Source organism: Moschus berezovskii, chromosome 19 (genome assembly GCF_049115385.1).
Source record: "Moschus berezovskii isolate FMDL1 chromosome 19, NW_MosBer_1.0, whole genome shotgun sequence".
Lineage (NCBI taxonomy): Eukaryota > Metazoa > Chordata > Mammalia > Artiodactyla > Moschidae > Moschus > Moschus berezovskii.
Window position 1 is genome coordinate 68,546,225 of NC_142478.1, and position 23,995 is coordinate 68,570,219.

General features: G+C 52.2%; 1 protein-coding gene across 7 annotated transcripts in view; it reads left to right on the plus strand.

Moving 5' to 3' along the window:
* Positions 1-23,995, plus strand: part of KIAA1671 (KIAA1671 ortholog) — a 179,736-nt gene that overhangs the window by 147,095 nt on the left and 8,646 nt on the right. For all 7 annotated transcript variants that reach the window (XR_008683156.2, XR_008683158.2, XR_008683157.2 and 4 more), the window contains 4 exons: positions 16,029-16,147; positions 20,403-20,661; positions 22,111-22,285; positions 23,030-23,154. Coding sequence is in view for 4 of the 7 variants with exons in the window: in XM_055405515.2 (XP_055261490.2) it covers positions 16,029-16,147; positions 20,403-20,661; positions 22,111-22,285; positions 23,030-23,154 (678 nt within the window). In the remaining 3 variants the exon portion in view is untranslated. The remainder of the gene's footprint in view (positions 1-16,028; positions 16,148-20,402; positions 20,662-22,110; positions 22,286-23,029; positions 23,155-23,995) is intronic.

Here is a 23,995-nt window from a genome sequence, read left to right on the forward strand (position 1 = left end):
GCCGCGGGGCCCACCTGAGGCCTGGGTCCCCGGTGTGGATTCCCCAGTAATTGCTGGAAACCATCCCTCGCCTGTCAACAGGCTATAAACAGGGAGCTGGGGGAAGATCTGGAAAAAAATGCCACTGGCTTTTTTCCCCAGCGTGGGTGGGTTGAGTTAAAAAACCGTCAGGCCGCAGGTATCACAGCACTGGAAAGCCTGAGGAGTGGAGGCGGCGGCTGAGACTCAGAGGCGGACTCGGCCACATCCTCGTCTGTTTTCATTCTCTCTGGCGGCACAGGCCGCAGAGCTGGATTCTGAAGTGGAGAGCCCTCCAGGGACCTCCCCTTGGACAGTGACAATAACCGTGATTCCCCTAGAGGCCACAGAGTGACCCTGCTGGCGTGTTCCAGCAGGATGGGGAGCGACGGGTCCTGGCGACCCCGCTGACCTGTGCTTTCTCCAGGAGGGAGGCAGCAGAAACAGCGTCCGGCACCTCTGTTGAACGTGACCTCCTCCCCTGGTGCCCACCCGCTTCCTGGGGTCTTGGATTCCTGCACCCAAAGTGAGGTCCCAACCAGCTCCAGTCCACTGGGTGAGAAAACCCGGGCAGAAGAGCAGAGTCACCGTGCGCTAGTGGTGTGCATGAGAGTGCGCAGGTGGATGCGCAAGCCTGTGTGTAAACTGCATATTAAAAAAACCAGTGACACCCTGGGAAGGCTGTCTGTGCAGAGAGTGAGCTTCACACTGGTCAGGAGGTGCTTCGACGGTAGGACCGTCCCAGCAGTATTCGCTGGAAGCTAAGACTGGTACTTCCCTGGTGGCTCAGACAGTAAAGAATCTGCCTGCGATGCAGGAGACTAGGGTTCGATCCCTGGGTTGGGAAGATCCCCTGGAGAAGGGGAAGGCAACCCACTCCAGTATTCTTGCCTGGGAAATCCCATAAACTGAGGAGCCTGGTGGGGTACTGTCCATGGGGTCACAAAGAGTCGAATATGACCGAGCGACTAACGCTCTCAGTTTTCAAGACTAGTACAGTATAGATAATAATAAAGGATCTAGCAGTCATGACCAGGTGTGAGCTCAGACAGGTGGGGTGAGTTGCCCAAAGTCACACAGCTGGCATGAGGCACAGCCAGGATTGGAACCCAGGTCTGTCTGACCTCAGACCCCCATGACAGCTGGACTCTCCCACATCATGTGGCCTCTTCCAGATGAGTTGCTTAAACAAATCCGTTGCCTGAACTTCTTTTTTTTTGGGGGGGGGAGTGCAGAACAAAAATCCCTCTGTCTTTCCCAGATTTCCCCCAGGCCTCAGCAACAGATTCCTGAAATGTTATTTATCATGAAAACATTTGGGAATTATAGCAGTTCCCAGCATTTAATTCTTTAAATGCTGTTAAAGAAAGTGGAGGCAAGGGACTCCCTGCGGCCCAGGGTTAAGACTCTGTGCTCCCCCTGCAGGGGGCACAGGTTTGATCCCTGGTCAGGAAACTAAGACCCCACATGCTGCACAGCAAAGCCAAATAAAGTTTTTTAAAAAAATTTTAAATAAATAAAGTGGAAGTGAGGGAGGTAACCGAGGTTGACACCAGGCTGCCAGGATTTCACTCCAGTGCATTCGTGGGCCGTTCACATCCCTTTGAACCTGTTCCCCCATCTGGAAAATGGGATCCTGACCAAGGATAACACGCTCCCCTCCAGTGGGAGCTGAATATCAGAAGCCCCCTCTGTTTGGTTTTCATATCTGGAGATGACACTTAGGACTGTCCCCAAGCATGGGTCTCCGCGTCGACAGTCGGTGCCCAATCAGTGTTTAAAAGTAAAATAGGGGCTTCCCTGGCGGTCCCGTGGTTAAGACGCACCTTCCAATGCAATTCCAATGCAAGGGCGGTGTGGGTTCCACCCCTGGCTGGGGAGTTAGGATCCCACATGCGTTGAGGCCAAAAAACCAAAACATAAACAACAGAAGCAATATTGTAACAAATACAATACAGACTTTAAAAATGGTCCACACAGAAAAAAATCTTAAAAAAAAAAATAAAAGTAAACTAAAAGAGAACATTGTGTAGCTGTGTCTGCTGGGGAACGGAGGAGCTGGATGGGCAGGGCCTCATCTCAGCCCTGGCTGCCCGCCCCCTTCCTTTCACCTGGAGAGTACAGACCGGCCCTGGCCGAGGAGGATCTTGGCTCTGCTGCCCCATGGGGGTGGAGGAAGCACCTAACACTCTGCATGCTTAATTCATGTTTTTATTTGGGAAGCTCAGTGTTTAAGAGTAGGCAGAGAGAATGCTAGGTTTAGAATGCAGTTTGGGGAGATGGGAGAGGGAGAGTGGGATGCTTCAACCCTGAATCTTTTAAGATTTTTTTGTATCTGTGAGGGCCTCCCTCATAGTTGAGTTGGTAAAGGATCCCCTGCAATGCAGGAGCCCTGGTTCGATTCCTGGGTCAGGAAGATCCCCTGGAGAAGGGATAGGCTACGCACTCCAGTATTCTTGGTCTTCCCTTGTGGGTCAGCTGGTAAAGAATCCGCCTGCCATGCGGGAGACCTGGGTTCGATCCCTGGGTTGGGAAGATCCCCTGGAGAAGAGAAAGGCTACCCACTCCAGTATTCTGGCCTTGAGAATTCCAGGGATTCCCATTGCAGTCCATGGGATCCCAAAGAGTTGGACATGACTGAGCGACTTTCACACAAAATGTATACATCGATATGAAAATATGATATATATACACATGTATATATAAATACACTCATATTTTGCAAATGTAATATATATGCAAAATATATGCATAGACTTATGTGCAAATATATGTATATATATAATATATGCACATACATATATAAATAGCTTCCCAGGTAGCTTTAGTGGTAAAGAACCCCACCTGCCAATGCAGGAGATTTAAGAGATAGGGATTCAATCCCCATGTCAGGAAGATCCCCTGGAGGAGGAAATGGCAACACACTCCAGTATTCTTGCTTGAAAATCCCATGGACAGAGAGGATCCTGGCAGGTTACAGTCCATGGAATGGCAAGAGTTGGACACAACTGAAGCAGCTTAGCACATAGCATTTGTATATAAATAATTCCTTTGCATATATTTGCATATGTATGCTATATACGCATATCCATATATCCATGCAAAACTATATATGCAGTATATATACATAGTTTTGCAGATAGATCAGCCAAATGGAATTATACTGCAGGAACGCTTTTGTACCTAGTTTCCTTTCGTTTTCTCTTCTATGACTGACCTCTCATGTCATGAACATGGACCTGCAGACTACAGTATAGTCCATGTCTCAGGTTATGCTCACTTTATTTAGTCAGGCCCAGATTGATTTTGGGACACACAGGTTGTTTCCAGTCTTTTTGCCTTATAAGTAACGCGACAGTAAACATCACCTACATAATCAGAGTAACCTTTCAAAGTGGGGTGACAGGGATGCAGGCAAAGAGCTCGTGCAGCACAGAATTTGATTAAATCCCTCTGGTGTCAGCCGAACCTTGGCGTGAGCACACTTGCACCCACACGGGCAAGTTTATTTTCTGTGAGCCTCCGGTTCTCCCTTAAGTAAAAGGTATGCAAGCCTTATCCACCATTCTGAAATCCACAAAGCCCTCCCTCGTTTGTGGCAAACCTACGCTTTCCCAGTGTGTTGCCAGGAGGTTATTAACAGTATGGTATGACTGTTCATGCACTTTGCTGCAGAAATGGTAATACATTTGCTTGTGGTTGCCTTTCAACAGTACTTACCCAGGTTTGGGAGCATTTTTTCAAAGTTATCATCCCCCAAAGGGCCTTTTTCACTCTCTCTGTGTTTTTTTTTTGGCTACACTGGGCAGCTTGTGTGATCTTATCTCCCTTGCAACCAGGAATTGAACCCGTGCCCCCCGCAGTGGAGGCCCGAAGTCCTAACCATCCCAGCAGGGAATCCCCTGAAGGACGCTTTTATAACATTTGCTCTTACTTGCCTTTCCATGAAATTTGAATGTCGTAGATACTATTGTGTATCTGTATGTGTGCATGAGTGCCTGCTCAGTCTCAGTCGTGTCCCGCTCTTTGCGACCCCATAGACTGTAGCCCTCCAGGCTCCTCTGTCCATGGGATTCTCCAGGCAAGAATACTGGAGTGGGTTGCCATTTCCTTCTCCAGGGGATCTTTCTGACCCAGGGGTTGAACCCACGTCTCCTGCATTGGCAAGCGGACTTTTTCCCACTGAGCCACCTGGGAAGCCATCTGTACATGTACTGTATGCATATCTGTGCTTTATATGCCAAAATATAAGGTCCCCACCAACAACCAGTTTCTCTGTAGAAACTGCGTGGACCTAGACCAGTGATTCTCAACCAGGGGTGACTTTGCTCCCCAGGGACACTTGGCAATGTCTGGAAACAGTTTGGGTTGTCTCGACTGTGGGGAAGGGGTTACAGTTAGCATCAGTGGGTACAGACCAGGAATGCTGCTGGCTTCCTCCAGGGCACAGCGAAAGCCCCTCCCCCTACAATGTGCCGAACTGGCTAGATTGGGAAACGCTCCTCTAGATCCCATTGGGGCTTCCTCCCAATATACAGTATGTCTGCTTGTTGCCTTGCTAAAAATCTGAGTTGTCCCGAGTTTGGAATGCATCTGGCCCCTGGTTTAGGAGTTGGGATGCTAAAACCCACCTCCCAGATTGGTGAGAGGACCGTTTGGGGGCTGATGTGGTAAACTGTGTTTCTTGCCACCTGGCTGTGGTCCATGCTCACTCAGGATGAGCCAAAGTGCCCGGGTGCTCAGGGTCCCATATCTGGATGCTGTCTCCACCTTGAACAGGTCCTGCTAACTGGGTCCTGGCCCCAGGGGTGCTCAGGGCTTTATCCAGCATGCCCAAAGCTTGCATCAGCACCAGCTTCCTTCCAAACGGGCCTGTTATTTTGTTTATAGGCTTTGCCTAGGGGCGCTGTCTGTCTGAACACGTCTCTGGGCTCGGCCAGCGGCAAACTGGCCTGGAGCCGTGCGTGGGCCCGGCTTCTGTGTCCTGGAGCTCACAACGGAGGCTTCCAAGCTCTCTCACCCACTTGTGACCCACTGAGTCAGGTGATGTGCAGGCGAGACCCTGCAGCGACAGTTCTGCCCCGACCTGGGTATCACCGCTGCAGGTAAGCCAAAGAGACACCATCCACCAAGTGTTTTCCAGGGCCTTTGGCTTCCCGAGGGCTGGACTAGGAGGCAGGGGTGGATGGAGCTGAGCTGTGAGTTAGAACAGGCAGCACCCTGGACCCTGGGCAGGGTCTTTGAACAAAACCACAGACTGGGCTGGGCACCAGGAGGAAGTGGAGCCCTTGGCTCTGTCCTGCGCGATGCAGTGGCAGCCCAACCGGTTCTCCTCCTGCAGCAGGGCAGGTGCTCATCAACAAGGGCGCCGCCAGGCCCAGCGATGGCAGAGAGCTCCCAGTTCAGCCCCTGCCTCGCCCCCGTCCAGGGGGCGTCCCAAGCTTCCCCTGCAGGGCTGCTCTGCAGGGTGGACGGCAGGCACAGGGGCTGTCCTGTCCCCAGCGTAGCCCGCTCTTCGTAAAGGTGGCATTCCGCTTCTCCCTTCTTCAGGCTGTCCCAGTGCCTGCACTGTCTTCTCCCTTCTCCCCACCTGTTCAGTTGGATCCACTTTTCAAGGCCCAGGCCATGTCACATGCTGTCAGCTTCCCCTCCTGACCCCCTGTGCCCACTCTCTTCCACCTCTGTCTAGAGCCCCTTGGTACTTCGGGTACCTGGGACAGGAAATCATTTTCATTTCATTTATTTATTTATTCAGTTTTGGCCGCACCGGGTCTTCGTTGCGGTGTGCAGGCTTCTCATTGCTGTGGCTTCTCTTGTGGAACACGGGCTCTGGGGCACACGGGCTCAGTTGTCCCACAGCATGTGGGATCTTCCTGAACCAGCGATCCACCCCATCTCCTGTGCATTGGCAGGTGGATTCTTAACCATTGGACCACCAGAGAAGTCCCCCGGGAAATTATTAATCATGGGGTCTAGGATGATCAAGGAGCTTCCCTGATAGCTCAGAGGTAAAGAACCCGCCTGCAGTGCAGGAGCCTCAAGAGATGCGAGTTCGATCCCTGGGTCGGGAAGATTCCCTGGAGGAGGAAATGGCAACCCGCTCCAGTATGCTTGCCTGGAGACTCCCATGGACAGAGGAGCCTGGCGGGCTGCAGTCCATGGGGTCACAGAGTCAGACAAGACTGAGCACAAGCACACGGGTGACCAATGGGATGATCTAAGGCAGGACTGTCTGCCCCTCATTCCTAGTAAATCTTTCTATCAGAGAGAGCTTGACATCATTCCACATCAGCACTTAGAATTCTGCTTCATTGTTCTTAATGGCAGGACAGGTGCCCTTGCAGGGATAAATCTGTTTACAGGTGCCCTTATGGAAAAACACCTGGGCTATGCTTGCTATTAACCAAAATCGATGCCACTGCTCTGAGCATCCTTGGGTTTGTGAGTTGATATGTGTGTGTATGTTTTATGTTATCTGTGTTTTGTGTATTTTGTGTTCGTGTGTTTTCTGTGTGTAGGTACGTGTTTGCATGTGTGTGTGTGTGTGTATTTGTGTATTTTTTTATGTGTGTACAGTGTTAAAGAATCTGCCTGCCAATGCAGGAACCACAGGAGATGCGGGTTCGATCCCTGGGTCGGGAAGATCCCCTGGAGAATGGAATGGCAACCCACTCCACTATTCTTGCCTGGGAAATCCCACAGACAGAGCTTTGGTGGGCTACAGTCCATATGGTCACGAAGAGTCGGGCATGATGGAGCAACGGAGCCCGTGTTTGTGTATATATTTGCATGTGTGTTTGTGTTGTGTGCATCTGGGCGTGTGTGTGTGTATGCGCACACGTGCGTGCGCCTGCTAGCTGAAGCACCAAACGCAGGGGTAGTGGAGCAATGTTGTGACCCCGCAGTGTGCCCACAGCCTCCGATGTGGCAGAGGTGGTGGCCGAGGCCTGTCAGGGAGAGGTCCTACAGGATTTGGGTTCCTGGGGCCGCAGAGAGACACACCAGCTCCCCAGGCTCACACTGACACATCAAGGCTGCAATTCTGTCACCCGACAAGCTGAGGCCTTGCCTGAAATAAACATGAGAGAGATGTTTTGACATGTGATGTTTCAAAAAAAAAAAAAGTCAAATTTGCCTGAGAGACTGTTTTAAGAATCTTTCCAAGAGGAGCCGAGTCAGGGTGGGTGGGACAGATCCCCCGAAGAGGAGATGCTTGGAAACGTGAATTCTATATTCACATGGAATTGTACATTTTTAACGTTTATTTTTAAAAGCTACCAACCGCAAGTGTTACAAAATACAAAAAGAAGTGGAATTTTAAAACTGTGGCTCCCTCTCTTCCCCACCCCCGTCACTCGGTTCCCCTCCTAGAGACGAGTGTGATGACAGCTTTCCTATGTCCTCTTCACATATTCTGCGCATTTTCAAATATTTACAGATATATTCTTCCCCCTCCACCTGTTGTTTCCAGCCTTGCCTTATTCGCTTGACAGTGTATCTTGGAAGTCATTCCATATCAGGACACATAAATCTTCCTTATTCTTTTCAACAGTTGAAAAGTATTCCACGCCATGGTTGGTTCTGTAATTTTAAAACATAAAGATACATTTGGAAAAAAGCACATTCCTTTTTCTCTCGACTCCTCTTTAACCTTAGAACTGTAGGCCTTTTATTAATAGAACTTTAGACTCAAAAGGAATTTGAATTGGTCTGTGTAAAAGTATCTCAGGACTTCTAGAATGTTCTAAGCTCTTTCCTCTCCCCCTGCAGGAAGGTTCCTGGTTATCTAGGGCAAGTGGGGATTGGTTGTCCTCCATTCCTAGGCCAATCTCTTTCATTTGCACCTTAAAAAAAATATCATCGTCACCAGACTGCTTTCACTGTTTGTCAGCACACTGAGCAGGGTGTCTTAGAAGAAAGATTTGTTTTTAAAAAGTAACAGAAATTAAAATTTAATAGCATATATAAAAACAGTCCTGGGATGTACCAGGAAGCTGTGAATAGATCACAGTATTGTTCATAACATGAGAAAGGGGGCCAGGGATCATCTGTGTACTGTTCATTCACTGACCCATTCATTCATTCATGCTAGACCATTCATTCACAGACCACTGTTGGGGCTGTGTCTTGCCTTGATGCCAGGGTCCGAGGGTGAACAGACCACATTGCCTGTCCTCAGGGAGCTCACAGTCCGACAAACAGTGAGCACAGGGGCCCTGTAGGGTCCCAGGAGAGACCCAGGCCTGCTCGGATGGAGGCTTTTGGGAGGAGCTGATGCCTGCTGTGCTTCAGGGCCTCATTCTCAGCAGGCCTGGGGTGGATGTTTCCTGGGTGCAGTGACAGCGGGACTTCGTGGGATGGGGCATCACTGGCTGTAGACTTGGAGCCACCTGGGTTTGAACTGGGCTCCTTCACCCACTCCTGAGACCCTGGGCAAGTGGCTTCACCTCCCTGGGCCTCAGTCTTCCCATCTGGAAAGTGGGGCTAGTTCGTGGTACCTGCCTCTTAGGGTTGTTGGGAGGATGAGTCTGAGCACACAGAGAGGGCAGTATCAGCGTCCTTTCCTGCTGTCCGTGTCCCCCTGTGAAATGGGCTTGTTAAAACGTCGACTCTGGGGTTTAATTGAATGGCGCACATAAGGAGTCTGACCTGGTGCCCGGTGCGCAGTGGGTGCTCCTTGTGTGTGTTCCCAGTTATTACTTCTTCCCTCGTCTCCTTACTTACCTCCGACACGCAGAGCACAGGGCGCCCATCGGACTTCCGGAGTCTGGGAGACCCCACCCCCAAGGCCAGCAGGAGCCCGGGTCCCCCCAGCCCAGCTGTTTACAGACTCAGAGGTGGATGCGGTGGGGGGAGCCAGGAAGTGCCCCCACTCCCCAGAGGCTGGCAGGGCACTCCATGCCGTAACCAGGCACGCCTCCTGAGGGCCCGCTGCCAGCACGCCTTTCCGCACTTCAGGTGACACACTTGTCCCGTGGAGACAGCGTGTCTCTGCCAGACCTGTCGTTCTACAGCCTGCCCGCCCAGCTCGGCCCTGGGGAGGGCGGGTGTGCTGGAAGAGCCCGTGCCTGGTTCACTCCAGGCCGCAGGAGAGCAGCTGACTCATGTTGGGGTCAGGGGAGATAGTGAGGGATCCGGTGAAGACAACCCCTTTGCTCTCAGCTGAATGATGGAGCAGTCAGGCCTCCTTAGGGCATCGTGGCACCTTAGACTGTTAAACTGACGCTTTGGGGACCTAAACAGTGGATGTTATTTATCGTTGTCATCACCATCATCTCAACTGGAATCTATTTGGTCCTTCTCACGCGCCTGGCATGTGCAGCTCTCACCAGACATTTTACAAGATTCTCCCAACAACCCTCAGCCCCATTTTACAGACAGGAAAATCGAGGTTTGAGAGATTTGCTCACAGCTCCCAAAAGGCAGAGCTGAATTTGCCCCCCGCCTGCCAGCCCCAGAGCCTGCGCCACCTCCAGCTCGCCGGCGCCTCCCTCTCCGTCTGTGCCCCATCCACGTGTTTCACGGTCCTGGTTCTGCTCTCTCGGTTTCTGTCTGGCTCTCTCGTCTTGGCTGTAACCCCCGTCCATGCCACCACAGCACGCCTCGCCTGGCTATACCTGACCACACCTGGCCACACCTGGCTATACCTGACCACACCTGGCCACACCTGGCTATACCTGACCACACCTGGCTATACCTGGCCACACCTGGCTATACCTGACCACACCTGGCCACACCTGGCTATACCTGACCACGCCTGGCTATACCTGACCACACCTGACCACCCTGGCTATACCTGACCACACCTGACCACCCTGGCTATACCTGACCACACCTGGCCACGCCTGGCCAGACTGCATAACTGTTCCCAGAGTGCATTGAAAGGGGTCAGAAACCGGTACTTCCCCGGGAATCACCACCTCCAGCTGCCAGGGGACGAGGGGACACTGTGGGCTCCCAGAAGCCATCAGTGGTGCCGACACCTCCTAGCTGGGACCCAAGTCCCCAGGGAGGGGACGCCACACGGTGTTTGCTGCCAGCATCAGGAGTTCTGAGGGCTCTGTGCTACCCCGTTCCAGCCCAGTTCCTTCTGATCTGACTGCCTTACCTTGCTCTCCTTCTCTCCTTTTCTCGCTATTCCTCCCACCCTTCCTTCCTTCCCGTTAAGTGAGCACGTGCTCTGTGCCAGGTCCTGTGACTCAGCACCGAGAAGCCAGTGTGACAAGATGCAGCTCTCCTCTTGGAAGTCATTTGTATTGGGAGGAACAGGCACCCAGGGACCCGTCCAAGTGCTGAGAACCCCCAGCCAAGGCCAGGGCTCAGCGGGACCAGGATAGGACCTGGACTCAGCCGGGGAAGCTGCTCCCGGGGGCTGCCACTCGCTGCCCTTAGCCAGGCGAGGAGCTGGGCAGCAGGCCTGGGCTGTGACGGTGCCCAGGTGTGGCTTCAGCACGAAGGAGGGGTCAGGAGCTGGACACCCGGGCCCCGCAGCCACAACGGGGCGGACAGGGTTTTAAGCTAAGAGCCTGGCGGCTTCCCTGCCGGTCCAGTGGTTAAAACTCTGCGCTTACAATGCATTGGGTACGGGTTCGATCCTTGGTCAGGGGCTAAGTCCCACATGCCTTGTGGCGAGACCAAAAAAAAAAAAAAAAATAGATAAGAGCCTGGAGTTGGGGGTCCAGGTAGATGGGAGACTCCTGGGGGACTTGGCCCAACCTCAGCCTGCCGCACCCCTCCTTCTCCCCTCCCTGGGCCTGAGGCCCCACCTGGGTGCAGCTTGGACTGCCCTGCAGTGACCAGCACAGGCAAGGGACTCGGGACACCTGGATCCTAGGCCTGGCTTGGCATCCTTTCCTCTCCCTGGCCCTCGGGTTTCCCATCTGTGAAATGATCACTGAAGGCCCCACGGAGCTCTCCACGTCGAGCCAGAGCTGGGAGAATGTAGCAGCTTGGGGGGAGCACTTTAGGGCCTGAGTGTCAGGCAGACCCGAATCCCAGCCCCACCCACCTTCTGTGTGACCTTGGGTGTGTCGGGTCCCCTCTCTGGGTCTCCTCCCCTATAAAATGGGCCCATGACAGTTCCCTCAAGTCCTAAGACTTCCTGTACAGGAGCCTGAGACGGCAGAGTGAAAGGCCAGGATATTCAGCAGTGCTTACGTAGTAGTGTCAGCCCTCGATGTTGTTACTGTTACCACTCAGCTGTGTGCCAGTCTGACCCGGACGCAAGGCAAGGAGGTGCCACCAGGCCCTGGGGGCACTGGGACAGAGCCAGCGTCACCCTCGACAGCGTGGGCCCCGTGACCCCAGGGCACCCTGCACAGCTGACAGTGTCCAGTTGCAGAGTGGGAGGGGAATCGCTCGTATTTGCCCTGTCTTGAATTGCTCGGAATTGCCCCGTCAGCCGCGGGCTACCCAGCGCCACCCTGACTCAGGCTCCTTTCCTAGATGGATGTGTCAGACACCCTGAAATACATACAGGGGTCATATTTTCTCTTACCGTCACCCCATCCCTAATGATATGGCCTTTTCTGCTTAAGGAGCTCACACCTGTTCTGTGCAAAAAAAAGTTATTTTCAGAAACATGTTCTTCCAGCAAATATTTAGTTGACAAGTACTCCAGGCCTGGCGTGGTTCTAAGCGCTGGGTGCAGCAGTGGGTGACAGAGTCCCCGTTTTCATGCGGCCGACAGTCTAAAGGGTGTCAGGGAGCAGCCAACCACCTGTGGGCCAAACGCAGCCAGCAACCTGTTTGTTTTTTTTTTAATATTATTTACTTGGCTGTGCCGGGTCTTGGTTGGGACATGTGGGATCTGGTTCCCGAACCAGAGAGGGAAACCTGGCCCCCTGCTTTGGGAGCTTGCAGTGTTAGCCACTAGACCACCGGGGAAGTCCCCAGCCACCTGTTTTGTAAATAAAGCTTCATTGGAACACAGACATCATCTGTGCTGCTGACATGGTAACGACAGCTAAGCTGAAGCTGAGACACAGACCCCATGGCCCACAAAGCCCAAAATATTTATCATCTGGCCCTTGATAGGAAGAGCTTGCTGGGCTCTGGTAGAGATGAACAGATGAAGAGCCCTCTTCTGATCTGTTCTTAGATGGGGATGTGTACCATATGATAGAGTTGCAGGAATGGTTTGATGGATTTTGTTTAATTTTATCATCTGCTGATATTGGGATCCAAAATCACAAGTGTGGATCCTAAATAAAAGCATCGTCAATAACAGAGAGACAGGGACTTCCCTGGTGATTAAGACTCCATGCTTCCACTGTGGCCGGGTGGGGCGCGGGTTCAATCCCTGAACGGAGAACTAAGATCCCACATGCTGCACGGTGGTGTGGCCAAAAAAAGCCCGTTTCCTCACTACGGGTAGTGTCCCTGGTAGCAGTTCTCTCTGAAAGCCTCCAGAGATCTCCTCTGCCTGTTCTCACGTGCATTTATGCATTTGTCTTCACAAGGCTGGCATCATAACACATGCACTGCTTTGTTGCCTACATGTGATAAAGGGATCTGACTTTGGGGAAGAGAAATGCGAATGTTTGCTCGGATAAGACAGACAGCTTTCTGTGAGAGTCAGTAGTCTTTCGGAGCATCCTTCTCCTTGGCTGTGTTTATTCCGCCACGCGGATATTTCATCCTGTGTATTTCACTGATGAACTCCTCACGTGGGTAGGTGCCCATTATGCTACTGGAGAGGAGTGGACAAATAACTCCAGAAAGAACGAAGAGATCACTGGAAAAGACCCTGATGCTGGAAAAGATTGAAGGCGGGAGGAAAAGGGGACGACAGAGGATGAGATGGTTCGATGGCATCACCGACTCGCTGGACATGAGTCTGAGCAAGCTCTGGGAGTTGGTCATGGGCAGGGAAGCCTGGCGTGCTGTAGTCCATGGGGTTGTAAAGAGTCGGACACCACTGAGCAAATGAACGGAACTGATATTTCACTGATCCCTGTCTTGTTGGATGTTTAGGGCGATTCCAGTATTTGCAATATTTTGCAGTCTTTGCGCTCCCGTGGGGAAGCATCCATGTTCACAGAACTTGGCAAGCATGTCTGATGATTCTCTTGAGATAAATTTTTGGAACTAAACTGGCTGAGTCAAGGGTGTGCACGTTTTAAATTTCAGGACATGTGTTAGCGCTTGTTTAAACACACCCCTCAAAGGCGTCTCTTAGGCTGGTCTCCCCAGCCTGGGTGTTAGAAAGCTGTCCATCATCTGTCCTGGGCTGAGGAAGTCATGTTTGTCTATAAGACAGGGGTCCAGAATTTTCACCCACTACCAGCTTGGGGGCTTGGTGACCTAGTCTGACTGAGTGATTTTTATCATATTAATTAATGATTATTATTATTATTTTGCCGTGCCTCACTGTATGTGGGATTTCAGTTCCCTGATTAGGGATCGAACCCGCACCCCCTGCGGTAGTGTTGAATCTTCACCACTGGACCACCAGGGAAGTCCCCAAGCAGGTGGTTTTTAAATCTGCCAAGTTCTTGTTTTAAATCTCACCAAGTTGGCCTTCTTAGAGCATTTTAACGTGCATTTCCTCACATGAGCCTCTTGAAGTATCCTGGGAAAGGTTGGGGGGTGTGTGTGTGGAAGAAGCCCAAACCTGGGTTCCAGGCTCACCGCAAGCAACCTGTGCGTCTGACTTTATCATCTGAAAAAGTTTCTCATCTGAAAAGGCCAATCAAATGGACTCATAGGGGTCCTTGGAGATGTAAATGTTAAGTTGTGATGGCCTCATGTGGCAAATGACAGCTAAAATTTGGATTGTGGCTGTTTGCTATCCATCACGGGTACATGCCAAGTTGGGGGGGAGGTGCTAATTTGGACACATGTGTTCCTCAGATAACTCTTCTCTTTGGCCGTAGTGTATTTTCAGACCGCCTTGTAGATACGTACTCCCCTGCAGGCAGTGGGGGGTTTTTATGGCATCCTGTGAGGCAAAGCTGATTTGGAAAAACACTCTGCCTTAAAGCTAATTTTCAAAACCTGACTTTCAGCAAGTCCTGGAGAGTTTTGGACCCTTTCTGTGGCCTTGTGGAGGCCCTGTGACCCTGAGAGTGAAGATCAGGCCTTGCTGACTTGAAGGACCGCCAGGGTCTGCCACAATGAGACGTGGACCATGTGCACAGGGTGACCAGCGGGCTAACAGAAGGAAGTGCTGACAAACAGCCTGCTTACTTAAGTCTCACTGACAAGACGAATCCCCTTAGATGGTCCTAACCCCTGGAGTACTCCAGATTTGGGGGTTCGGTGTTAAGACGTAGTGAATGAGATGGCATTCAACCAAATATGTAACATCTGCTTTGTCCAGACCCTAAGGCCCAGAGAGGTTAAGTAACTTGCCCAAGGTCACACAGCCACCATGCAATAGAGCCTGGCTTCAAATCCAGGCATCCTGGCTCCAGAGATGGTACTTGTCCAAGGGAGAATGAAAAGAAACAGGTCAATTATAACGAATATATTGTGGGATGTTCTACGGCAGTGCTCTTCACCGGAAACTTTCTGCTATGATGGATGTGTATTCTATCCATTCTGCTCAGTATGGCAGCCACATGTGGCTATGGAGCCTTTGAAATGTAGTTAGAGCCGCTGAAGAATTGGATTCTTTGTATTTTTCAAATTTTAATTAGTGTAAATAGCCACATGTGGCTATCGTGTTAGACAACATAGGTGTAGAGACCTGAAGTCTAGGGAACGGGAACTGGGGGCTCCTGAACCAGCCTTGGGTGAGGGGGAGTTCACGGAAGGCTTCCTGGAGGAAGAGCCAACGAAGCTGAAGCTGAAATCTGAATGAGAGCCAAGAGGTGGTGGCTGCTCCAGCAGGTCCCGAGGTGAAGGAGGGCTGGAGCAGCCAGGAAAAGGGGCTGGGAGGGTCTCCGGGTGGGAGAGGGACAGGGGACAGTGGAGAAAGAGCCCCACCAGTGAAGGTCCCACAAGCCATCCTTCCAGTGTTTGGACTTGACTCTGGGGAGCTATTGAAGGGTTTTGAGCAAGGACCCTGCAGGCTTCGAGTTCAGCTTTGGAAATTGTTACGGGAATAGAATGTCTGGGAGGGGATCAGAGGTGAAGAAGGCAGGGGAGCCCCATAGCTGGCCAGGGTTGGACAGAATGTTCCCGAGGGGGACTTTGAAGGGCTTGGAGCTTGACCCGACACGGGGGTGAGAGTGGCGGGGGAGTTGGGGATGCTGCCTTCCAGAATCCTGAGTCTGGTTTTAGCAATGCAGGGAGCAGACCTCCCTCCCTGCCTTCAGGGATTCCACATCCCTGAGCATGAATCTTAAATCTCTGCAGGAAGGCCCACAAATGGGGACGCACGGAAGCCAATGTGGTTTTTTGCTGAGCATGATATACTCCTCCACCCCCACCCTGCCGCCCAGAGCCTTCCAAAGGAGGTCAGGAAATGTTCCCCTGCCTCCTGCCCTGATTCCACCCTCAGCAGCCTTGGAAGCTTGCCGTTCTGATTTCCAGGGGCCCTTGCTCCCTCACTCAGCACTCAGAGATCCCCATCTCTTGGGGAGTTTGGGTTGTTTGTTTAGCTGCCCTGGGTCTTAGTTACAGCATGCAGGATCTTTAGTTATGGCATGCAAACACTTGGTTGTGGCATTCAGGATCTAGTTCCCTGACCAAGGATCGAACCCAGGCCCCCCTGCACCAGGAGCGCGGCATGTTAGCCCTAACCAGACTGATAAGTCCTGGAGGCACTGAAGATGGAGAGAAGTTTGGCCAGGGGCAGGGTGGTACCCACACAGGACCCAGGAGAGTGGCCCCTTCACCCCAGTTTGCCTGGCTTTGGCTCCAGCAGCCCTGCCTCCTGCGATGTCTCGGGCAGACCTGGACGGTTGGTTACTCTAGTTCTCAGCACAGACGTTTGGACCCGTCTCTGAGAGTGGGGGCGATGCAGCATGATTTATCAGCTGGATAGGCTGATAAATAGGTTTATCAACCGGACCAGGTTCTAGCATTTGCCCCTGATAGAAACCTCTGGCTTGTCCCTGCAGGATCAGCTGAAGCAGTGTTTCTCCAGGCGGACCCCCGAGGCCAAGGACACCGACACCCTCGTGCAGGAAGCCGACAGTCAGTATGGGACGTGGCCGGACCAGCGCCAGAGCGGGGAGAGGTAAGCGCTCTGGGGCAGGGCCTCTCGGGGGGAGTCAGGGCCCCCATCTGCCTCCTGATTTCTCCGTTACTAAGGAGAACCTATTTTGTCTGTAACAGGTTGTTGTGTAATAAGAGCAACCCATTCTTTTTATAAAACAGAAGTTTAGAAAGTACAAAAAAAAGAGAAGATTTTACAATGATATATGAAATATCCAGAATAGGCAAATCCACAGGGACTTATCATGGGCGGAGCGGGGGCGGGGTGGGGAGCGGAGATTGACTGCCAAATGGGGACCAGATTTCCTCCTGGGTGGATGAAGATATTCTTAAACCAGAGTGGTTATGGTCGCACAGCATTAAGAAGGAAAGTGAAAGTTGCTCAGTCATGTCTGACTCTTTGCAACCCCATGGATTATACAGTCAGTGGAATTCTCCAGGCCAGAATACTGGGCCTGGGGTGGGTAGCCTTTCCTTTTTCCAGGGGATCTTCCCAACCCAAGAATCAAGCCCAGGTCTCCCGCATTGCAGGCAGACCCTTTGCCAGCTGAGCTGCAGGGGAGCCCACAGCATTGTGAGTGCACTAAATGCCTCTACTGGCAAATTTCATATTACGTGTTTCACCACCATAAAAAAAAAAAAAACGCAAAGAAAATGAAAACCAACTTTAATGTCAGGACACAGGTGTCACTTTCATTAGTGTTTTTGGTTGTATTTCTAGACTTCTTTTCTATGTATATATATTGTGTGTTTATAAACAGAGGATCATATTATACATACTGCTTCATAAGCTATGTCAGCATTTAGGATCATCACTATTAGTGGCATGGAAGGCCCCTCAGGGGTCAGCCTGGCTGGGAGGGAATGTTATTATGACTGTGGAGAAGCTCAAGCATCACCTGGATTCAGGAGGGCAGGCAGGCCTGAATTCCAGCTCCATTCTGGCTGACTGTGGGGTCCTGGACCATTTAGTTTTATTTGCCAGATTTCACGAACTCCTTTTCTGTAGAAAGGGTGCACGTGTGCGTGCTTAGTCATTCAGTTGTGTCCGACTCTGTGTGACCCCATGGAACTGTAGCCCACCTGGCTCCTCTGTCCGTGGGATTCTCCAGGCAAGAACACTGGAGTGGGTTGCCTTGGCCTCTTCCAGGGGAACTTCCCTATCTAGGGATTTAACCCGCATCTCCTATATTGCAGGTGAATTCTTTACCCACTGAGCCACCTGGGAAGGCCCTGTAGAAAGGGTATGATGCTTATAAAAACAGCCAAGATGTAGTAAGCAGACAGGCCGAGTACTGTTGTAAGCTCTGAAGCGTAACATTTAATTCTGTGGTCCCACCTTGCAGAGATGAAAACTGAGACTTGGGGTTGGCAAGAGGATAACTTGTGTTCACAGTTGGCGTATTTCCCGGCACTTAGTCGTAGGAGTAGGAGTTTGATACTTTGCATTTGTTCACCGTACCTGTTCTTTGTGTTAAAAATGCCGTTTTTCTTCTTGCCCTTGGGCGGGGTCAAACACAGCAGCAGCTTTGTGGACGCCAAGGGTGGGCCTGCCATGTTCTCAGGTCACCTTTCCCACTTGAGGGCTGCAGGATCGCACAGTATTTTAAAGCCAGGGAGATCTGAGTCAACCCCAGTGTGGCCACTTTGTGTCACTGTGTGTCTCAGTTTCCTCATCTGTGGGTATCATGCCCAGGGATATGGCGTGTCCATGGCTGAGCTGGACTCAGACCCAGGTCTCCCAGCTCCTTCCCCTGCCCCCTACCCCAGTCAGGAGCGGCCACGCCCCTCCGCTGACTTATGTCCCATAGCTTTCATTGGTATCCAAGTTGGGGGTAGGTGAGTGAAATTAGAAATGAGTGGGCTTTCCTGGTAGCTCAGCTGGTAAAGAATCTGCCTGCAACACAGGAGATCCTGGTTTGATTCCTGCGTCAGGAAGTTCATCTGGAGAAGGGATAGGAGAGTAAAGAATCTCCCTGCAATGCAGGAGACCTGGGTTTGATCCCTGGCTTGGGAAGATCCCCTGGAGGAGGGCATGGCCACCCACTCCAGTGTTCTTGCCTGGAGAATCCCATGGACAGAGGAGCCTGGCCGGCTACAGTCCGTGGGGTCACAGAGAGTCGGACACGACTGAGCGAGTAAGCGCACAAGAAAAGAAACAGGGAAGCACAGGTTTCTCATAGTACACATCAAGGGCGTTTTGTTTTCTTTCCTAAGCTGTGGTATAGGGTTAGTTAATTAGCTTACTTAAATGCCACTAGAATGTACCTGCAGGAGCACGGGACTGCGAGTCTGGAAGCCTGGGTCCTGGTTTTGCTGTCACTGTCTGACCCTGGGAGGCCCCTCTCCTCTGGGCCTGTATCCCAGCTCTTACAGGGAGAAGGGGAAACCTGGCCCCTGGCATCTGCACCTGCCCCCGTCCCCGCCCCCGTGTCCTGGTATCACTCGCCCCCTCCTGTCTCTCGGAGGTACTGCAGCTCCTCCCAGGAAGGGCCCAGGCGCGGCTTTACTCCCAGCCCTGCGCAGCGGCGCCACCTGCTGCCCGCTCGGTGGTATTTGTCTCATTTTTTGTGGATCTGCCTCAATCTCACCCCACACCCCAACGTCCTGCTTATTCCAAGTAACAAAATCCGTTCAGAGCTGACAAAAAGCAGGCTGTGCTCCCTGAGTGAGAGACAAGCCCACCAGGGTTGACAGCTCTGCCCAAGGGTGAAGTTCGGAGGTCTTTTGGGGCAGACCCTCCCGTCAGGGACGTGGTGTCTGGCGTGCTGGTCCCCCCTTCCTTAGCATAAGGCTTTCCTCTACTCTTGACTCTGGGGTCTTTCTAAGAGAGGAGCAGGGAGCCTATTTAATTTTAATGGCTTGATTTATTTATAAATCTTCTATCTTTTGTGGCTCCAATTATCCGAGTGGTACTCGGAATACATTGTCTTGGGCAGGGAGAGAGAGGGTCATGGACCTGGATTCAGGGGTCAGGTCTGCCCCTTTGGGCAAGACTCTTCACATCTTTCTGTCTTGGTTTCCTCATCTTTCGCAAGGTTAATATTTAATTTTGTGAGGTTAATCCTATCCTGTAGGATTGTGGGGAGGATGAAAAGAAAACAGCTTTTCAGCACAGAGCCTGGCACATAGTAGGCACTCAGTAAGTCTTTGTCGAGTGAGTGAACCAGTGAATGAAGCAAGGCAGGATATCCCCCACCTCCTGCTCCACCACGGGTGATGGCCAGGGATGGTTTGGTCTCCATCAGCGCTGCCCGACAGAAACGCAGCACAGGCTGCACACGCAAGACATATGCAGCTGCAGTGTTCTAGTAGCCACATCAAGACAGTAAAAACAAAACAGGCGAAGTTAATTTTTTTAAGAATTTTTTTCCTTTTTTAAAAGTCTTTCTTTTTCCTTTCTGTAAAGGCCATTTTTTAAAGTCTTGATTGAATTTGTCACAATATCGCTTCTGTGTTTTTGTTTTTTTGGCTGTGCAGCATGCAGGATCTTAGCTCCCCAACCAGGGGTCAAGCCTTCTTCACCCCTTGCCCTGGAAGGCGAGGTCTTAACCACTGGACCGCCAGGGAAATCCTGGAGAAATTAATTTTAACAGTATATTCTGTTGGAACCAGTACCGTGTGTGTGCTAAATCGCTTCAGTCATGTCTGACTCTGTGCAGCCCGCCATGCTCCTCCATCCATGGGATTCTCTGGACAAGAATACTGGGGTGGGTTACTGTGCCCTTCTCCAGGGGATCTTTCCCACCCAGGGATCAAACCTGCGTCTTTCATGTCTCCTGCATTGGCAGGCAGGTTAGCGCCACCTGGGAAGCCCCATTGAACCCAATAGACCCTTTATAAATACTGTCCTTGTAATATGTCATTACTATTAAGTTATTAGCGTGATATTTTACTTTTTTTTTTTTTTACTCCAAGTGTTAGGAATCGGCGTGCACTCTGTACGCTTGGCCCAGCTCAGCCCTCACTCGCCCCATTGCAAGGGCCCAGCGGCCACAGGTGACCCGCAGCTCCCCTGCTGGCCAGCACAGAGATAGAGGGTCTCGAATGGGGGAGTGGCTCCTCCCATTCCGCACCGTTCCAGGTGTTCCAGAGGCACCATGGATAGCACCTGGCCAGGCCCAGCATGGTTCTCCTCACCTGGATGTTCTGTCTCTGGTTTCCTGGACATACAAAGCACGCCCCACATCCTGCCTTCTGCAGATTCCCTTCCCTGATACTCGGATCTCAGACACAACCTGCCTGACCACACCTTCCTCCCTCTTCCATTCTCGTAGTTTGGCGGCCCCCGAGTCCCCGTCCCCGGACAGCAGTGCCACCTCGGCTTGGAAGCAGCCCCCCAGCAGCCGCCTGTCCTCGCTGTCCTCCCAAACGGAGGTCACCTCAGCCGGGGACCAGCATGACTGTTCCAGGGAGCAGCGGAGCACCAGCGTGGACCGATCCAGCACGGACCTGGAATCCACTGATGGGATGGAGGGGCCGCCCCCGCCGGATGCCTGCCCCGCAAAGAAGGTGGACGACTTCCCCTTTATCGATGTGAGTCGGTAGCTGGGAGCAGTGCTGGAAACAGTCCTCTCTCTTCTTTTTTTTTTTTTACAACTCAGGATGTTCTGCACCAGTCTGAGGCTGAGAGGGGGGCCCCAGGGAAATGGAACCAAGTCCCCCTCAAGCCAGCTCCTGTGTCGCTGTGGCTCCCTCCCACTTCCTCTGAGTCTCAGAAACTGGGTCTGTTTGGTGACCACTGGAGGGGCATGCTCTCCTCTTAGGGAGGGCAGATCCTTTATGATTTTCGTCTCTCCCTAGCTACCTCCACCCCCGACCAGCCCTCGCACTGGACACCATCGTGGCTGGTTGGGGAAACAGCTCTGCAGACATCAACACCCTCTTCCCACCCCCACTAGGGTGTCTGTCACTTACCAGTTCTGGGAAATGAGTCACTGAAATTAGCTCATCATTGCTAACTTAAAAGGCCCCGGGTGACAGAATTTCTCCAAAGTGGACCTAAGAGGAAGAATCCAACATTTCATACCAGGACCCGAGCCGGCCGGTCAAAGAGATGCCCCCTGTAGGAGCAGCTCTTGGCCGTGAGCCTGGCTGAGTTCCTGCTGGAACCAGGGCTGCCCATGCCTGGGCTCCCTGAAGTCTTGGAACCCCTCTAGGAAGGGGATACTAGTATCATTCCATTTTTACAAATAAGGACACCTCAGCTCAGAGAGGGTAAGTCCCCTGCTTGAGGTCACATAGCTAGGAACTGAACTGACCAGGATATGAACCCCAGGCTCCCATCTCTCACCGTTGTCTCCTGGGGATCACTCAGCCACAGCTGCCCTACCTCCTTGCTGGGCTCACCCGGGTAGTCTTCCGTACCCCCCTCTCCCAGCCCTTCCAGCAGGAAAGGTGGTGACCTTGGAAACCATCACTGACCCTCCCCCCGCCTCTGCTCAGAGCGTGCTGCTTGAAAACAAATGCCTGGTACTTAGAAGTTTGCTCCACCAGCTCCCACCCGCCCCCTGAATTATTGTGGGTAGAGGAAGGACCACGTTGAGAATCTCAGTTCCTGGACCCTGTGTGGAGTAGGATCTCTGTAAGGATTTAGTTAAGAGGATGTGTTCAGTTATTCACTCAACAAACAAACGTGTATTGAGGTCCCGTTAATGTACTGCTCTAGCTCACCTGCTCGGATGATGTCACTGGTGCGGGGGGGGAGGGGGGCGTTTGCATTGTGTGCCCACAATGTGCCAGGCACTGCGTGGGGCACTCTGAGTTCATTTGATTCTTAGAATCAGCCTACATGGTATTCTTCACAGGGAACGTAGGCTTGAGGCCTTAGGTTCCTAGGAGAATGCGGAAATGCTGGTCCATGTGCCCCCTTGAATAGCATCTTGTGGGAATCTGCACAGCCACGCACCCCTCCCAGGGGTGGTACCCTCCCTTTATGTCTCCAGAGCTTCATCTTTTCCCTCTTCTTCCCCGCCGCCCCCACAGCAAACCTCAGTGCTCGACTCAAGTGCCCTCAAGACCCGGGTGCAGCTCAGCAAGAGGAGCCGCCGCCGGGCTCCCACCGCCCACTCACTCCGGCGCAGCCGTACCAGCGAGCCCGACGGCAGGTCCGCCTGGGAGGAGGAGGCCGACAGTGCCTGGATGTTCCGGGACTCCACGGGTACGCCCGTCTCCTCCTCCGCAGGCCACGCACTGGCTAGCAGGAACAAGTTAGGGTAAACCCTGGGAACAGCTTTCTGACTTTGAAGACTGCAGGACATCAGAACACAGTAACACAAGAAACTGTGATTTCTCATTACACCGAGCTGGTTAGAAGCTACGTAGGGAAATTTTTTGCGGATGCTCTATGAATTGGGGCTCCACAGGTTGCAAGGGGCTGAGACACAACTTTAGGATTTCACTGTTTCCGCTTTTATCATTACTGGAGTCACCCTTATCCTCTCTGCGGGTTTCTTGGCTGGCTTTTCGTTTAGATTCTCAAGTTGAAAGACCAGGTCATTTATTACCAATCTTTTGGGGTTTCTGATCCATCATTCATGGCTATAGGTTTTCCTCTAAGGGCTTCCTTGTCCGCATTCCATGTCAAAACGTAAGCAGGATCTTAAAGAACAGATAGGAATTAGCCAGGGAAAGGTATTCCGTGTGAAAACAGCAGGATCAAGGGGTCAGAGACGTGGAAAGAATGTTCCATGGGTGTGGTGGAGCTGGGGGATATCAAGGAGTCTGTCTAAGCAGTTCAGCCTTGCCCAAGCCGGGACTAGCAGGAATCTTGCTGGAAAGGCAGGGCCAGTTCATGAAGAACTGTGTGATTCCTGGCTAAGGAGTTGGACTTGTTCTGTAGACAGACAGCTGGAATCTCAGGACGGTGGCTGCCGTTGACTTCGGTACCCTTTCTTTGCAACAGAGGAGAAATCCCCGAGGAAGGAAGAGTCAGACGAGGAGGAGAGGATGCCCAGGGCTGAGAGGACGCCCGTCTGCAGACCTCAGAGGATGCCTGTGTTTCCCGGCGTGGACCCGGCTGCACTGAAGGTACCAGACCTCGCACCCAGAGCTGCGCACAGCCGCGGCCGTGAAACAGAGAGGCCCGTGTTTTCTCACCCGCCTCCCTTCCTCCTCCCCTCTCTCCCTCCTTGCCTTGCTGGAGGTGGGGACAGGGACAGGCCCTGCTTACAGGAGGGGGCAGAGGCCCTGCAGAGGCTACCGGAAGTTTTTTCAAATGAGTCCTGGGTTGGCATTGGGCAGACCTCAGGCAGATCCCACTTGAGAAAACCATGTGACTTTGGTCAAACTCTTCGACCTTTGACCTTTAGGCCACTCCTCTATAAAATACAGAAAGCTAGCCTCCACCCTGGAAACGCGTGTCCTGAAACTTAAGCCCGGTAGAGTCCAGAGCCCAGAACACAGGCTGCCAGGCCGGTGGTGGGGGTGACAACCACTGCGGCTGGGGGCTGTGCCAATGTTACCCTTGGGGACAGATGCCATCTGCCACCATCATAGCCCCAGCCCCCAAAGGAATTCTGTCTGTGCCCATCCTTCCAAGCCACCCCATTCCCTCCACGTCCTCCAGAAACGATGGCCTTTTTCTTCTGCGAATCTGATAGTCAGAAACCTCACTGATTCACATTCACAGGAGCAAGGAGCTCAGAAGAGCTGGTGCTCAGCCATAATGAACTCTTGTCTCCATCGCGGGGTTCTCGGGAAGCTAGAGGGGACGGAGGGGCCTGTGATGAGGACACCACTCGTGGTGGCCTTTCAGCCAAAGATTATGTGATGGTGTAAATTTCTGATGGTGGTTTGATCCTGGTGGTCACGGGTGGCCTCTTGGACTACAGATCTGGCCTCTGATTTTTCTCGGCCTCCACAGTTAGGT